The following is a 16,733-nucleotide window of genomic DNA, read 5'->3' on the forward strand; positions in this document are numbered from 1 at the left end:
ATGCAGTGGTGTGTAGCCCATATTGTGTCTTCGGAAGTCTATTATGAGTTCTTTTGTCTTGGAAGGATTCAGAGCCAGATTGTTTTCCGCACACCATCCTATCAGTTTTTGGACTTCATCTCTGTAGGCTGTCTCGTCATCTCCTGAGACGAGTCCAACCACAGTCGTGTCATCCGCAAACTTGATGATGGCGTTGGTAGGATGAGTGGGGGTGCAGTCATGGGTGTAAAGGGCGTAGAGAAGAGGGCTCAACACGCATCCTTGTGGGCAGCCGGCGCTGATTGTGAGAGTGGAGGATGTGTGAGGGCCTAATCTGACCATCTGGGGCCGATTGGTCAGGAAGTCCTTAATCCAGTTACAGATAGATTGGGAGAGTCCTAAATGCAGATTAAACAAGGTGTTACGTTATTGTACATAGGAGATTGTGTCTCACGAATCATAGTTTTATTTGAAGACATTGATGAGGGCATTCAAACCAGAGTAGGACCTTCACAGTGAATGGCAGGGTTCTGGGAAGCGTTGTTGATCAGAGAAATCTAGGAGTGCAGGTACATAGTTCCTTGGAAAGTGGAATCACAGGTAGATAGGGTGGTCAAGAAGGCTTTCGACACATTGACCATCAGTCAGGGTATTGAGTATAAAGGTTGGGGTGTTATGTTACAATTGTACAAGGAGTTGGTGAGGCCACATTTGGATATTGTATTCAGTTTTGGTCACCTAGTATAGGAAAGGTGTTAAGCTGGAAAGAGTGCAGAGAATAATTATGATGATGTTGCCAGGACTTGATGGCCTGAGCTATAGGGAGAGGTCAGGCAGCCTGGTTCCGTGCTGTATGACACTGTGACAATCAACGCATCCATTATCTTCATAGCTGCCTCCTTCAGAATTTTGGGAAGCAAGTCTACCTTTCCTTATTAATTTCGTGAAGACGCTTTGAATTCAACATTTTTGCTTTTTCATGTTGTGTTGTTCCAAGGCATTTGACTGTCTTTGCTCTCATATCTTGCAAGTTCCGTAAACCTGAGCTGATCCAAAATTCTGTTGCCTGTAACCCAACTCGCACTTAATCCCTTGTTTTCGGTTCCTATAACTTAGGTCTTCTTCTTTTTTCTTTGGTGCAGCTGACTGCTAATTCTGTAATTTGCAGTCCCGCAGTCTTGGCCAGCAGATATTATTTTGACTTCATGTAGGAACTAATGTCACATGGCTAGTGCGTGTAATTCTATGTTAAAAAAAAGAGACACAATGTGCTGGAGTAACTCAGCAGGTCAGGCAACATCCCTGGAGAACATGGATAGGTATCATTTTGAGTCGGGACCCTTCTTCAGCCCGATTGTCTGAAGAAGGGTACCAGCCGGAAAACGCGCCTGTCCATGTTCTCCAGAGATGCTGCCTGACCTGCTGATTTAGTCCAGCACTTCGTGTCTCTTTTTTTAATAAAGCCAACAGCTGTAGTTCCTTGTTTCTAATTCTATGTAAATCTTTGTTCCATGTTTAAACTGTGATCTGTAATTTCCACGGACATATGACTGTCATATTTTGCTATTACAGGAAGTGTGGCTTAAGGGCTTCCTCAACCCGAATAACCGAAGCTCCAGCTTCCATTGGCCAGGGGCATCTCTCATGCTGCTGGCTGCAATCTTACTGCTGTGTTGCTATGGCAGCCAGCCAAATGGAAGGTAAGCTGTATCTCATTAAACATAGTATCTGTGATAAAAGACTAGTGGCCACTTCTTAATGTCGGAACATATTGCAGTGCAACAAATTTCCTTAATCAATGTATATTATAGTGTACCAGCTCAGGCATATAATATTTGCAAAGATTAGTGGGACGCTAGAGGATTGGGAAGCTTTTAAAAACCAGCAGAGGGTAGCTAAAAGGGCAAGATGGGGAGACTAGACGAAATATGAAGGTAAGCTAGCCAGTAATATCAAATAGGATAGCAGAAGTTTCTTCAGATATGTAAAGAGTAAAAGAGGGGTAGAGTGGACATTTGACCACTGGTAAATGATGCTGGAGAAATAGTAATGGGGAATAAAGAAAAGCCAGATGAATATTTTTTGTGTCAATCTTCACAGCGGAAGACACCAGCAATGTGCCAAAAATTCAAGAGTTTGGGGGCAGAAGTTAGTAGAGTTGCTATGACTTGGGAAGGTAAAAGCTATCTCCAGATTCAGGGACAGATTGTCCCAGCTCTTATCAGGCAACTGAATCATCCTGTCACCAACTAAAGAGTGGCCCTGAGCTACCATCTACCTCATTGGAGACACTCAGACTAACTTTACTGGACTTTATCTTGCACTAAACGTTATTCCCTTTCTCATATGTCTGTACACGTTGGCCGGCTTGATTGTAATTATGTACGGTCTTCCCACTGACTGTATGGTACGCAACAAAAAAAATATTTTCATTGTATCGTGATGCAGGTGACAATAAACTAAACTAAACTAAATTGAAAGTCTGAAGGTGGATAAGTCACCTGAACCAGATGAACTACACCCCAGGGTTCTGAAAGAGGTAGCTTTAGAGATAGTGGAGGCATTAGTCGTGATCTTTCAAGTGTCACTAGAGTCAGGAGCGGTTCCTAGTGGCAATTGCAAATGTTACTCCACTGTTCAAGAAGGGATCGAGGCAAAAGAGGGGAAACTATAGCCAAACTTCAGTGGTTGGTAAGATTTTAGAGTCCTTTATCGATGAGATTTCTGAGTACTTACAAGCACATGATAAAATAGGGCAAAATCAGCATGGTTTTATGCAGGGGAGATCTTGCCTCACAAATATGTTGGAATTCTTTGCAGAAGTAAATAGCAGATAGACAAAGGAGAGTCAATGGATGTTGTTTACCTGGATTTTGAGGCGGCCTTTAAGATGCCACATGTGAGGCTGCTAAACAAGATGAGAGCCGTGGTATTAGAGGGAAGATACATGGAGAGAAGGTTGGTTGATTGGCAGGTGGCAAATAGTGGGAATAATGGGGGCTTTTTCTGGTTGGCTGCCAGTGACTAGTGGGGTAGAGCAGGGGGTCGGTGTTGGGTCCGGTACTCTTCACGTTGTATATCAATGATTTGCATGACGGAATTGATGGTTTTATGGCCATGTTTGCAGATGATACGAAGATAGGTGAATGGGCAGGTCGCGCAGAGGAAGAGGTGAGTCTGCAGAGGGACTTGGACAGGTTGGGAGAGTGGGTAAAGAAGTGGCAGAGAGAATACAACATAACAAAATGCGCAGCATTGGACTCTGATAATAAGAATAAAGGCGTAGATTTTTTTAATATAGAAAAGACGATTCTATAGAAGACTATTCGGTATCGGAGGTGGCAAGGGACTTGGGAGTGCTGGTGCAGGATTCCCAAATGGTTAATTTGCAAGCTGAATCGGTAGTAAGAAAGGCAAATGCAATGTTAGCATTCATTTCGTGAGGACTAGGATGTAAAAGCAGGGATGTAATGCTGAAGCTTTAAAGGCACTGGTCAGACTGCATTTGGAGTTTGTTGAGCAGTTTTGGGCCCCATGTCTGAGGAGGGATGTGCTGGAAGACAGTCCAGAGGAGGTTTACAACAATGATCCTGGGGATGATTGGTTTTATGTATGATGAGCGTTTGATGTCTCTGGACCTGTACTCATTGGAGTTTAGAAAGATGAGAGGGCACCTCATTGAATCTTGCCTGGATAGAGTGGATGTGGAGAGGATGTTTCCACTAATGGGAGAGTTTAGAACCAGAGGGCACAGCCTCAGAATAAACGGATGTACCTTTAGAAAGGAGATGAGGAGGAATTTCTTTGGTCAGAGAGTGGTGAATCTGTGGATTTTTTTTTGCCGCAGATGGCTATGGAGGCCAAGTCATAGGATATTTTTAAAGTGGATATTGACAGGTTCTTGGTTAGAAAGGGTGCCAACGGTTACGGGGAGAAGGCGTGAGAATGGGGCTGAGAGGGAAAGATAGATCAGCCATGATTGAATGGCAGAGTAGACTTGATGGGCCGAATGGCCCAATTCTGCTCCTATGACTTATGAACTCTAATTGATGACTAGTTAAATAAATAGGTTGATGAATAACCAAAGTAAAGTGCAAAATACTGTCAGCTGATGACACAAACTACGAAGAATAATGCACCTATCATTAAAGACTAGAAAATTGCTCTTTTCATATCTGTTGTAATTTATAATGAAGATATTTACGTTAAATGCAGTTATTCACTTCAGTAGTTTGATATATTTGCAAATAGAAGTTCAGTGTTCTATTGTGTACAACAGCCAGAAGATCTTAACTTAATGATAGAAGGTGTTTTATATTGGTCAATCCGAGAAACATTGACCTTGGAAATGGAACCGTATGTCATCTTCATTGTCAGCATAAAGGTCAGACCATGCTCCCTCAGGATATCACATAGTTTACCTTTGCATGTTCCTTGACAGGTAAAATGTTTTAACTATTTCATAAGTAACTTCACTCATGTTAAGAATAAAAGCTTATCACAATTTAACTATAGAGCAAGCATGTCCATTTTTTTGCTTTTGGATTTTCGTGACATTCAAGTTTAACTTTTAACTGGCTCCACAATGGTTAAAATTTGATGCTACATCCATCTTAACTGATCAGCCATCCTAAGAATTTATATAGCTAATAAAAGATGCATGCTGAATCTCTTCTTTATCATCTCTATTTCTAAATAATATCCCGCTCACGTGCAGTTTGGCAGTTAATATTTGTAACAGGTCTCGAGCCATCAAGAAGGTGAGCAGAGAAACAAACCCTGCTACTATGCCGCCCTGTCCCTGGTCTTTCTGCATTTTGCTGCTCTGTGATTTGACAGAAGGACATACTATTTGAAGCTCGGGAAGAAGGTCTCCCGGGCTGCCCTAGGTCAGCAATCCCCTCACATTAACCAGTTCAGCCCTACATTTGTTTAAAGTTGCTTTTCCTTGGAGGAATTATTGATCCAGGTGTTCTCACCATTTTTCTGTATACATAAAAAGTAAGATGCAGAATTAAAAATATCATCGCTGCTTGTTCCTACTACATTTGCAGACCTAGTAACACAGAATCTTGCTCACTTCCAATTCCTTAAATATCTGTGGGCCTTGATACAGACTCTGCAGCCTTCTATGCTGCAAACTGTTACATGAAACATTGTAAAAGATGACTAGGAAAGAAAGACAGCAATAAGAGACATGAAATAGTGGCCCTCAATCAGGTTACTGACAGGATCGCAGGGTTTGCTTAAGGTTATTGAATGCTCTTGCCATTGTCTAACTTTTGTTTACTGACTGAAGGCAGCTAATTCTTATACTTTCTCATAGCCAGGGCACTGCAGTACTGAACGCAGGAATACTGTTCCTTCTGATATTTCTCAACCTGTATGTGATTGGAAGACAAGGGCGACTGAATAAGGGAGAGGTCGTTGCCAGACTACAAGAAATCATCAAGAAGCTAAACGGTGAATAAACACAAACATTTTAATCATAGGAAAGATGCCATTATTCTGGAAATCACACCCTCCACTGCCTGGCTTCTAATTCCAAGTCATTGTTAGAGCAATCTAACCACCTTGCCCTGGAACCTTTTATATCGAGCTCCCATGCAGAACCCTGTCAAAGGCTTTGCTGCACTCCATGTAGACTACAATCGCATTAGTCTTAGTAACACACCGATGTCTCATCAAAATAATTCAATTAAATTGATCAGACAGCCAAGCCATGCTAACCATCCATGTACAGATTGTCTTTTGGCTTCTAATGGACCCTACACTTCTCCTGATTAACCTTAAATGCTTTGGGATTGTTCTTAATCTTGCCTGCCAGCAATATTTTGTGCCCCCTGGTTGTGCTCTAATTTGTTTTTTAAATGCTTAATATATTCCAGTTCGGCCTCACCTATTTACAGTTCTGTAATAGGCTGTTTACGTCCTTTTTACCAACCCCTTATCTCTTAGATTTATCCTTGCCTTTCACCATTAAATTTCAGTTAATTTGACTCTCATTTTGTTGACCTTTGAATGATTTCCACGTGCCAGATCTAACTCAACTGCAAGTAGCTGCTCCCGGCCTACCTTTGACATTTCCCATCTTATAATATGGATATCGACCTTCCCGAACTCAGAACCTTAATTTCTGGTCCCTTCTTGTGCTTTTTGTTTTTCTATCAACATTTACACAGTCATGGTCACCATCTCCAAAATATTCTCCCTTTGATATTCTAGCCACTTGCTCATCTACATTCTCCAAGATTAGGTTGAGTACTGCCTCTTCTCTCAATGGACCACATATGTATTGGCTCAATATGCACTTTTCCTAAGTCTTTCACATTAAGATGATTCCAGTTAATTTGGGAAAGTTGATATCCTCTGCTTCATTTATTATTTTTATTTATATATTATATATGTATACATTTATACAGATTATTGTGGCATCTCTAATTTGCTACAAAAATATACTCCTCCATCTCTCACTACCTGTAAGGGAACCTGTTGATCAATCCCAGCAAATAATCATTCCCATTTTCTTCATTTCTAAGCTCTTCCATGTAACATCGTTTGAAGAGCCATCGAGGATATGCTTCCTCATTATTGCAGTAAGGGACTGTTTAAATAAATAAGATGGAGCTGCCACCACTTTATGCCTCTTCTTATTTGTGCCTGAAGGTTGGGTTGCTAGTCCTGCCTTAATTTAAACCATGTCTCTGGTAATAAAAGCAAAAAATCATGCTCCCAATTGCTGGTCAATGCTCAATTCATCTTGCATTCTTCCCTGTGCATAAATCACATCCATGTTCGATCTGCCTTTTGCACACGCTTGATTTTCCTTCAATTTCTGACTGTACCTCTACACTGGACTGTCCCTCTCCACTTGGAATGCCTCCTTCCTCTGCCAAATTAGTTTAAATCCTCTCTGGTGCTGGCAAACCTTCACCCAAAGATGGTACCCACTTCAGGTACATCCCAAACAACTGTACCATTTCCATCCTTCCCCAGAAATAGTGTCAGTGATTCAAGAAATGTAAGGCGCTTTTCTCTGTACCCTCCTTTGATCTATCCTCCTGTTCCTATTATCAATCCTGAGAGGAACCACTGTTTAATCTACTACAGATCCCTAAATTTGTATTAGAGAACTGCATTCTTATTTATATCGTTCATACTGCACTGAGCTTAGACATCTGCCTGTTGGCCTCCTATTGAATGTTCTTGTGACATCCTTATTATTGGCACCAGGGGATCTATGCTGGGATTCATGTCTATGACTGCAAAAGTACCTGTCCATTCCCTTAATATCAAAACTCCTGTTGTGCTTGGACTCTTGCTCCTTCCCATTGTTGATCTGAGCCAACCTCAGAATTGTGATTTTGGTTGGCTGGAAACTCCTAAGGTACGTTCTGACTGACCTTTTTCCGGAACTGAGGATGTTTTGGAGTGAAATGCATCCTGATGTTTCCCTAATTGCCCACTGGCATCCCTTATTCTTCCTGATGGTCACTCGTTTGCTTGGCTGCATTAAGCAGTGGGATAACCATCTCTCCAACCATGCAACTTGCAGCCTCTTTGAGGCCAACACTCAAGCTATTAGGAAACAATGTGCTTTTGTGCATTGTAATCCAGAGAGAGTGTTCAAGACAGCTAGCTTTTGCGCATGCCCTGTTTAACGATGTTTGTCATAAAATAATAAAGTCTAAAACCTTTATTGTTATTTGTACAGAATAATATTATTTGTTTTAATTGCTAACCTCTGTTTTGTTCAATGTTTGCAGAAACCCTTGTAGGTAATGGCAATGTGAAATGGGAGAATGCATCATACCCAGACCTCTTTATGCCTTCTGCTCCATCGTGGTCACTCCACTGGGCTTATAGAGATGGGCATCTGGTAAATCTTCCTGTCTGTTTACTAGTGGAAGGCGATGTCATTGCACTTAGACCCGGCCAAGAGTCCTTTGCCTCCTTGAGAGGTATTAAGGTAAGCTGAGCTGTTTTCCTTTGAATTAATTATGGACAACAGTCCTTTGAAAAGGAAAGTTGCGCTAAATACTGACCAGTGATAAATACGGTATAACTCTTTCACAGAGGAGATAGTGGGGGGAGATTTTTTTTTTGAGTCAATGTATTTATAATGGACACGCTACATATGGATTTTAAAAAGCCTTTGAAAAGGTACTGCAATTTGGGGTATTAAGGAGGTTGTGAACCAAATTTGCCCGGACCATCTTTGACACTCTCCTTTCTTGATCTCTCTGTCTCAATTAGAGGGGACAGACTATCGACTGGCATCTACTATAAACCTACCAACTCCTACCGTTATCTGGACTAAATTTCCTCACACCCTACCTTTTGCAAAGACTCTATTCCATACTCTAAATTCCTCTATCTCCGCTGCAACTACTCCCAAGGTGAGACTTTCCATTCTAGGAGTTCCGAGATGTCCTCTTTCTTTAGTAAATGTGGTTTCCCCCCTTCTGTTATAGATGGATCTCTCAGCCATTTTTCCTTTGTGTCCCATAATTCTGCCCTGCCCCCCCCCGATAGAACAAGAATAGAGTTCCGCTGGTCCTCGCCTTTCACCCCGCCAGCTTCTGCATCCAACACATTATCCTTTGAAGGTAGACACAAAATGCTGGAGTAACTCAGCGGGACAGGCAGCATCTCTGGAGAGAAGGAATGGGTGACGTTTGGGTCGAGACCCTTCTTCAGACTGATGTCAGGGGAGTGGGCGGGGCAAAGACAGAATGTAGTCGGAGACAGCAGGACTGGTGGGAGAACTGGGAAGGGGGAGGTGATAGAGAGGTAAAGCAGATAGAGAGGGCTATTTGACGTGATTACACATTATCCTTTAACATTTCCATCACCTCTGACGTGATTTCACCACCAGTCACATCTTTCCACATCCACCATTTCTGCCTTCAGTAGAGAGTGTATCCCCTTAAACCAAGTCCTTGGTTCATTCATCCCTCCCCAGGTACTTTCCCCTGGAACTGCAGAAGATGGCCCAATTCAGAATTTTAACTAGTGGGCCCGCCCTGTCTTTATCCATAACTTTCTTAAAGCTAATAGAACAGTAGTCACTGGTCCCAAAAAGGCAGGCTCGTGAACATTTCAGTCACATGCATTACCCAATTTCCTAAGAGTAGATCAAACTTTGCCCTCCACATATTGCCTGAGGAAACTTTCTTGAACACACATTCCACTCCATCTCAACCTTTTGCACTATGATCATCCACCTTACCCATCTGGCCTCTCGCTTTGAAATGAGTGCAATTCAATCTAACAGTCCTTCCTCGCTCCCTGCCGTGACCCTGCCCATTCTATCCATTGATCTTTCTTTCATCACCATCCATATCGGTCCAGCCTCTCACCTTCCTTCGGCTTGCTTTGGAACCGCCCCACTGTTAATATAGTTTAAACCCATCCTTGAAGCACTAATAAACCTGCTTGCAGGATATTGGTTCCCCTCCAGTTCATTGTGTATAATAAAAACATTAGGCAGTCTTGGTTTTTACCTGCTGGAGTTTGGATAAAAATTAGATTTGCTTGATTGAAACTTAAGATCCTGATGGGTCTTGACAAGGTGAACAGGGAGAAATTTGCACATGGGAGAATCAAGAACTAGGGAGTCGCATTAAAAACAATGCATGTCCAGCGTTTGGAAGCAGTCGTAGATTGAGCAAAGAGGTGAAAGATTGCTGTGAGTGGATGGGAACGTAGATTTGGTCTTACTGGATGCAGGTTAATAATGAAGCAGTGGCTATCTCATTGGTGTGCATGTTTTGGATAGGCTTGTAGAATCTGCAGGTAGCTGAAATCTTGTGTAAAAACAAGAAGTTTTTGACATTAAGATTATCAAAAGAAATGAATGGAGTATTACATTTTGATAATTGTTTGTGTCTAAATGTGTACAGTTAGAAAGGTTTCTGTGAGAACATTAATATTAAATGGATTTATTGCTTTTCCACCTGAAGCTGAATAGAAAAGCAAGGAGATAATGTATTTAAAAGTGTGCTGCAGTGCATTCGACCCACCTACTATTACCTGTGTATAAAATGATGCAGAGTAAATTTGTTAGCACAGTGGGGATGGAAGAGTAGAATTGATTTTTAATTAAATTGATTTTTTGGAACTTGCATAGACATGGGATAAGTGAGAGGGCTCAATGATTGTGGGATTTTCGTGAAGAAAGTGGTAATGAATTGCATTCAATCTTGAGATAGACCAATATAAAATGAAAATTAGATAGGTAAATATTGTCATTGGCGACTCTGAAGAGCATCCTATTCCCAATCTAAATGAATGTAATCAAATCTATGGAGAAAAGTGTCAAGATGGCAGAATTGAATTTTGCTCCCTGAAGATCAAACAATTTTGGTTAATATAAATTAAATTTATGACCGTTAATCATAATGATCAGTCATATCAGTGCGTCTCATTGGCTGCGGGTGTTTTATTGTGTCTTAATGAACATCTGTCTCACTTGCTCCTTCTTTCTTTGCTTGAAATAGGATGATGAACACATAGTACTGGAGCCTGGTGATTTGTTTCCACCTTTTTCTCCCCCACCGACACCCAGAGGAAAAGAAAAGAAGGGGCCTGAGGTTCCTCAACAACACAGGCTCTTCAGAGTAGTGAGGACTCCAGTTCTTGAAAATGTTAGGTATGAGAAGCTAAACATTTCTTGTGTTTGAATGGAAGTGCTGTGGTTTCAGCTCCTAGCCTTGGAGTGATGTCTTGAAAAGTACCAAGGTGCATAATCACTATTTGCATAATTGGATATTTGATATCTGGGTATAAAGTTTCCTTTTATTTCTGGGACAAATGTTCCAGACAAAACAACTCAACTGATTTACATACAGCTGCACTAGTCATTGCAAGACCTTGGATGAGCAATGGGCTGGTTATATAGCCAAGCTGTTAGATTTAACCATTTAATAGTTTTATGTGATACTGGAGAATACATGGTTAAGTTGATATTGTGACTCCAGTTTATACATTTTTTTGGTACAGGCAAAACAGTTGTTGCATTTTGTTTATTAGACGGAGTCTGGACCTGGCACTATCTCGACCCGTCACCGCACTTGATAATGAACGCTATACAGTGCAATCAGCGATGGAGAAATACACTGTTCCTTGCGTTCTGGTAAGTCGCTTTCATGTCATTTTACAATAGAGAGCTTGCAGAGTTCCTTCTGAGTTGTATAGTAAAGACTTGAATACCGGATATCTCATTCATCAACTGCTAGTAGGTAACACTTTGTGTAATGCAGTCCATTTCATAATGTTGCATCTTGTGCACATTTGCTACCAGGATATTTCCTTGCCTCCTTCAAGGCTGGGATCAATTAAAATTCCATGTTCCCACTCTCAAATTCCATGTTTTCATTACATTTGGGTTAGTGTGCATATCCAAAGGGACTATTATAATATAAGAAGACATGCTTACTTCCTTCACAGTAAACGGCATTTTAAAAAAAAAACTATCATTTTTGTTCACCTGCATGCATGATAGTGGAGTTGTTGGCTTACAGCTCCAATGATCCAGGTCCACTTCTGACCAACGAATGCTGCCTAGTCAGAGTTTGTATGTTCTTCCTTAGACTATGTGGGTTTATTCCAGGTTACCTCACACATCCCAAAAATAATCTGGTTGGCCATTAAATTACACCTAGTAATGCTAGGAGATCTAAGATGGGGAGAGAATAGATGACAAGAAAGTAAGTGGAGGAATGGGTTAGACGGCATTGCTCCAGGAACATAGACCGAATGGGCAAAATGACTTCCAAAGCTGTAATTCAGTCATTGGAAATATTGCTGTTTTTCATGTGGATTTGACCAGCAGGAGTTTACCATTTCATCTCGCATATCATTTTCCACTGGGTTTCGAGAAATTGACACATGGAGAGTGCACTTTGCAGGCAGTGACGATAATTCACTTGTATATTTCAAAGTTATGAAAATGACAAGGAGCAGGACCAGTTTTTAATTGGTCACCTAGTATTGGTTGAAATACAATTTGGCCTTTGGACTGGAAACGGTTGTTTAAAAATAAATCACCGTCGGGGCAGTGGGAGGCATTCAAAGAGGCTCGCTTTTGCAATTATATGTTGGGATCATGTTTGAGAAATTTATTTGGCAGTGGGGTCGATAGTAGCGGAAGTCATGGCAGCAAGAAGATATTATTGAACATCTTGTGTAAGAAAATAACTGCAGATGCTGGTACAAATCGAAGGTATTTATTCACAAATACTGGAGTAACTCAGCAGGTCAGGAGAGAAGGAATGGGCAACGTTTCGGGTCGAGACCCTTCTTCAAACATCTTTGTAGGAACAAAATTGGTGAATGCGAACTCAATCTGAGGAAATTAGGTCATTTGTGAAGGACAAACAGGTCAAGCGATATCCATGAACTTGCAAGTAGAGAGGAATATGGATCACACATTTTACAATCCCAGATGCCTGAAGAAAAGGCATATTGGATCCTTATTCTAGCTCTTGATGATAAAAAACATAAGCATTTATCATGTGAGGATTATGCCAAGGCTGGGGAATTATTTATGAGGTGAAACTACCCAGCCTGAGATTGCTTTCTTTTGGATAAAGGCGACTAATTAAATGGAAAACCGAGACAGTGAGAGGAAGAGCCCATTTCCTTTGCAGAATAAATAGTATTTTGGGGTCATGGGTTCAAGTTTTAGAGTTTACAGATACAGGACGGAAATGGGCCCTTCGACCCAAGGTGGCCACACTGACCATTGATCACCCCTTACACTCACCTACACACACACTAGGGACAATTTTTAACAACTTACCAAAGCCAATTAACTGACTAACCTGTACTGCTTCGGGGTGTGAGAGGAAACAGGAGCACCTGGGGAATACCACATGGTCACGGGGAGAACGTACAAACGTTGTACAGATCTGTAGTCTGGCTCGAACCTGGGTCTCTGGCGCTGTAAGGCAGCAACTCTACCACTGCGCCACTGGGCTGCCAAGTTAATTGAAAGAAAAAATACAGGGTAATTGAAGAAAGTTTGATTTAGATTAAAGACAAAATTATGGGGTGTGGAATTTTAAAATGTTTCCTTTAAGGATGGTAGAGGGAGAAATCTTCACCAAATGTTATTCCTCACTAAGTTTGAAAAGAACCCATAGATGCACTTTATTGCCCACAATCTTGAAAGGGCAGTACAGTGACATAGTGGTAGAGTTGCTGCCTTGAAGCGCTAGAGACTCCCATTCGATCCTGGCTGCTATCCGTATGGAGATTTTACAGTTTCCCTGTAACCACATGGGTTTACTCACATCACCCACATTCCAAAGACGTGCAGGCTTGTAGGTTAATTGGCTTCTGTAAATTGTGCCTAGTGTGTAAGATAGAAATTGTGTACAGACAATCGTTGGTCACTGTGGACTTGATGGGCCAAAGGTCCTGTTTCCATGCTGTATCTCGAAGCTAATCTAAAGGAGAGGAATAAATCGGGTAGATGCACAGAGTCTCTTGCCCAGAGTAGGGGAATTGAGGACCAAAGGACATACGTTCAAGGTGAAGGGGAAAAGATTTAACAGGAATCTGAGGGGTAACTTTTTCACACAAAGTGTGGTGGGTGTACGGAGCAAGCTGCCAGATGAGGTAGTTGAGGCTGGGATTATCCCAACGTTTAAGAAACAGACAGGCACATGGATAGGACGGGTTTGGAGGGATATGGACTAACGCAGGTAGGTGGGACTAGTGTAGCTGGGACATGTTGGCCGGTATGGGCAAGTTGGGCCGAAGGGCCTGTTCCACACTGTATCACTCTATGACTCTATAAAGAAATACAATGCTGTTTCTTTGATTTAAAAAAAAAATAAAGGCACAGTTCTTGAATCCTTGTAAGATGAGCACTATTTTATGCCCGATAAATGCTTTGGACAGGAAACTTTTTGAAAGTGTGAGTATGCGATCTATGTACAATGATTATTAATGTTAACTTCTTTACTTTAGCATTTCAGAATAATATGGCAGGCAGGCAAACAGCCAAATCTATTGGGATCAAAATGTTTGCAGTGCAGTCCAAAGCTAGGAGCTATTACAGTGTGCATTCAGAAGCTATGTCCGGAAGGTTTAGAATGTCGAACTTGCCATCATGTCGAAGTAATTAAGATGCTGGTATAGATCAACACATGGGGAAGCTGACAAATATGAGAGTGTGGAAGAATGCGTTGTATGGATTAAGTGGAAAATCGTCATAGACCAGTTGTTGTACTGTGAATTTTCATGCAGTTCCGTAATGATGGTGCAGCTGTCACAGCTGTTGGGTTTGGCTCTGTTTACTTTGCAAGATGGCTTTTGGATCAGATATTTGTGGATTTTATAATCCAGAGTTTTACCCAAAAAGTCCAGGTCAACTTTCTGTGCAGTTTGAGGGAGTGCCACATTGCTGGATGTGCCCCCATATGGACGAGGCATTGTCTTGCCTGCTCTCTCAGCCGATGACACTCTTTCAGGGGAGAGTATACAGCCACAGTGTGCAGTCTGAAGAAAGATCTCAAAACGTCACCCATTCCTTCACTCCAGAGATGCTGCCTGACCCGCTGAGTTACTCCAGCATTTTGTGTCTACCCTCTTTTGGGGGGAGATCAGGATATTGGCCCTGTGTCCACTTTAATATTTATTCCTCAGTCAACAATCCAAAAACACACTACCAGGCCTTTATCACTTACTTGTATTGGGAAGTTTTCTGAAAGCAGACTATGTATACTGTATATGTATATTGTGTTTCATACATTGCAGCAGGTGGTAATGCTAGCTTTAGGCTAGTTGTGAAATTTGCCATGTAAATTAATTTTCATTAACTGGTATTGGTTTAAAGTAGATTTCCTTGTCTCCTTTTGTGAAGCATACACACACACAAACTGTAGAAAGTGTAAGTATGATTTTGTGTTGATCCAAGACAAAATCTAGTGCAGTGCAAATCTAGATTTGGTACAGCTGACACTTAGAGGAAGATGTGTGCTGTTATCATATCATATCATATATATATACAGCCGGAAACAGGCCTTTTCGGCCCTCCAAGTCCGTGCCGCCCAGTGATCCCCGTACATTAACACTATCCTACACCCACTAGGGAAAATTTTTACATTTACCCAGCCAATTAACCTACATACCTGTACGTCTTTGGAGTGTGGGAGGAAACCGAAGATCTCGGAGAAAACCCACGCAGGTCACGGGGAGAACGTACAAACTCCTTACAGTACAGCACCCGTAGTCAGGATCGAACCTGAGTGTCCGGCGCTGCATTCGCTGTAAAGCAGCAACTCTACCGCTGCGCTACCGTGCCGCCCTTGATTTGCTCTGGAATCACATTAGTTCGGATACAAGCATTAATGCTTGTTGCAACGTGCGTAATCGTGTTTAAAACTGGAGTGAAATTCCAAGGGTATTGTGTCAATGCAGAATAAATTATGAGGATTGTTAATTGAAAATACCTGATAAAGTTTCATCAAACAGTTCATTTTCTATCCCTGTTTGTAAATAATGTTTTAAAAATATTTTGAAATAATTGATTTTGGTTATTTAGCTAAACTATCAGACTATTCCATTGGAAGATCTTCTGCATCATGTTTGTTGAAGGGCTTCCTATTAATCATAGCAGATTTAATCCAGAATTCTGTCTTCTTTGCAGGCTGTATTTCTGATTACAAACACAGTAAGGTTTGCTCTGGATGCTCCTGGAATCGGCAACTGGCAGTTTACTTTCTTCCAACTTCAGGTAATAAGTTCCAGTCAAACAATAACACCATAATTGTGAATAGCAGCATTTAATATCTCCCAGCAAGTCTTCCCTATCTTCACTGGGCTGATAATTCAGTGGATTGATCACTGAGGCCACACTGCATTGAAAGAGATAACATCAGCTCTTAATGCAAGCCTGAGCTGTATCTCTGGATCAGGTGCAAGACAGATGATCTCCAACCAGGGTCGTCAGGGAAGCATATGAGAGTCTTGGGATGTCCTGATTAACATAAAAATGTTAAAATAAAATTAACTTCACTGTTTGACAGACAGTAAACCCTGGTTACAACGGACCATGGTGTCTGTTATTGCCGATTGTCCAGTATAACCAAGTAAGATATCATTGTATGTAGTTGAACTGCATATGATGGTTAATACATAAAAGGACACAAAGTGCTGGAGTAACTCAACATGCCAGTTCACATCGCTGGTGAGCATGGATAGGTGATGTCGGGACCCTTCTTCAGACTGATTCAATCTGCTGAATTACTCCAAAACATCTTAAAACTGGCACTGATGCACCTACGAGCACTTTTCCACGGTTCATGCAGCTGTTGTGGTTCACATTGTAGCCCAATGGGGACAGCGATCTCTTCAGGCCACTGCCAATGACACGTCATGCTTGGTCACCATGTGGAGGGGGGGGGGGGGCTCCCTTCTCACCTGCTGCCTCGTCAAAGGTGGAGTATATTGGTGACTCTTGGGGTGGGGGTGTGTAGTGGGGGGGAGAGAGATGAAGTGGGAGAGTGGGCAGCAAAGATAATAGAGCAGAGCAAGATAGACCACTCAACCCTAAAAACTGTAGTATGTCATGGCGCCATTTTAGTAGGCAGAAACTTGCAGAAACATTTAAAAAGAAAAATAACAAAAATCTGTGAATTGATAGATGAGATATATTCTGCGTTTTTATGGTATCATCACACATACTGTTCCCCCAAAACACTGATTACACTGCGAGAGGCATAGCCAACGGCGGATTTTGC

At 41.6% G+C, this 16,733-nt stretch overlaps 1 protein-coding gene across 1 annotated transcript in view; it reads left to right on the top strand.

Annotated features, from left to right (window-relative positions):
- Window positions 1-16,733, top strand: part of tmem94 (transmembrane protein 94) — an 89,111-nt gene that overhangs the window by 15,299 nt on the left and 57,079 nt on the right. Inside the window, 6 exon segments of the mRNA XM_078401162.1 lie at window positions 1,552-1,679; window positions 5,306-5,442; window positions 7,746-7,948; window positions 10,482-10,633; window positions 11,014-11,116; window positions 15,641-15,727. Coding sequence (XP_078257288.1) covers window positions 1,552-1,679; window positions 5,306-5,442; window positions 7,746-7,948; window positions 10,482-10,633; window positions 11,014-11,116; window positions 15,641-15,727 — 810 coding nt within the window.

Source organism: Rhinoraja longicauda, chromosome 6 (genome assembly GCF_053455715.1).
Source record: "Rhinoraja longicauda isolate Sanriku21f chromosome 6, sRhiLon1.1, whole genome shotgun sequence".
NCBI classification, from domain to species: domain Eukaryota; kingdom Metazoa; phylum Chordata; class Chondrichthyes; order Rajiformes; family Arhynchobatidae; genus Rhinoraja; species Rhinoraja longicauda.